At 57.6% G+C, this 795-nt stretch overlaps 1 protein-coding gene across 2 annotated transcripts in view; it reads right to left on the bottom strand.

Moving 5' to 3' along the window:
* The window catches only part of Atmin (ATM interactor), a gene marked incomplete at its 5' end in the record, with an annotated part of 5,575 nt that extends 5,376 nt beyond the window's left edge, over positions 1-199 (bottom strand). For both annotated transcript variants that reach the window (XM_013507104.1, XM_013507105.1), the window contains 1 exon segment: positions 74-199. In XM_013507104.1, coding sequence (XP_013362558.1) covers positions 74-199 — 126 coding nt within the window.
* Between the last annotated feature and the right edge of the window lie 596 nt (positions 200-795).

Below are 795 nucleotides of genomic sequence, written 5' to 3'. Positions count from 1 at the left end.
CCCCTCGCGCGCTCGGCTGGCTGCGTCCGCCTTACTTTGTCCCGGGAGGAGTACATTAAGAAGAGTACGATACCTGCTTCACGAGAGAAAACTGTGAAAACGGCCTGTCGGGGCCTCGGGGGCATCCTTCAATCGGACAACAGTAGAATTTTGGGACGGTCTTCAAGTCCTTCCTCACCGTGGGGTTTACTATGCCATCCTGCGGGAGGAAAGTGACTTGCAGTAGTTACTCTCACACAACCAGCAGCCCAGGCTGGTCCTGGAAAGAACGCAATGACTGAAAACGGGCACAAGGGTTCTTGCTAAGGTGAGGACGTGTTCTAAAATCGGGCTGTGACCCGTCCCAGCCAGGTGGAGCCGACCTGGCCTCAGGCTCACAGCGCACAGGGCCTTCCGCTCTCCCCTATTTCCTTAGGTCTGGCCAGGAGCCAGAAGGAAACGCGCTCCTGCCCTTCGCACGCTTCCTGCGCCTCTGCCTGTCGCCGCTCACAGTCACCGGGAACCCACGGGCACTGCAGTGGCACCAGCCGTACGCGTCTCACCCCGTCCCTGTAAAACCGCACTCTCCCTGCAGACCTGAGGGTAGGGAGGCAGAGCGGCTGAAGAAAGGCCCAGTTAGCTGGCCATGGCTGAGGCAGGAGGATCGCTGTGAGTTGGAGGCCAGTCTGGGCTCCATAGTGAGTTCAAGACCAGCTTGAACTACACAGTGAGATCCTGTCTCAAACAGCCAAACATAAATAAGTCAACCATTAAAACTGCTGAGGACAGCCAGTGCCTGATGCACAGGACTGAACC

Source organism: Chinchilla lanigera, unplaced genomic scaffold, assembly GCF_000276665.1.
Source record: "Chinchilla lanigera isolate Chin_1 unplaced genomic scaffold, ChiLan1.0 scaffold00121, whole genome shotgun sequence".
Taxonomy (NCBI): Eukaryota; Metazoa; Chordata; class Mammalia; order Rodentia; family Chinchillidae; genus Chinchilla; species Chinchilla lanigera.
This window is presented reverse-complemented; position numbering and strand designations above follow the sequence as displayed.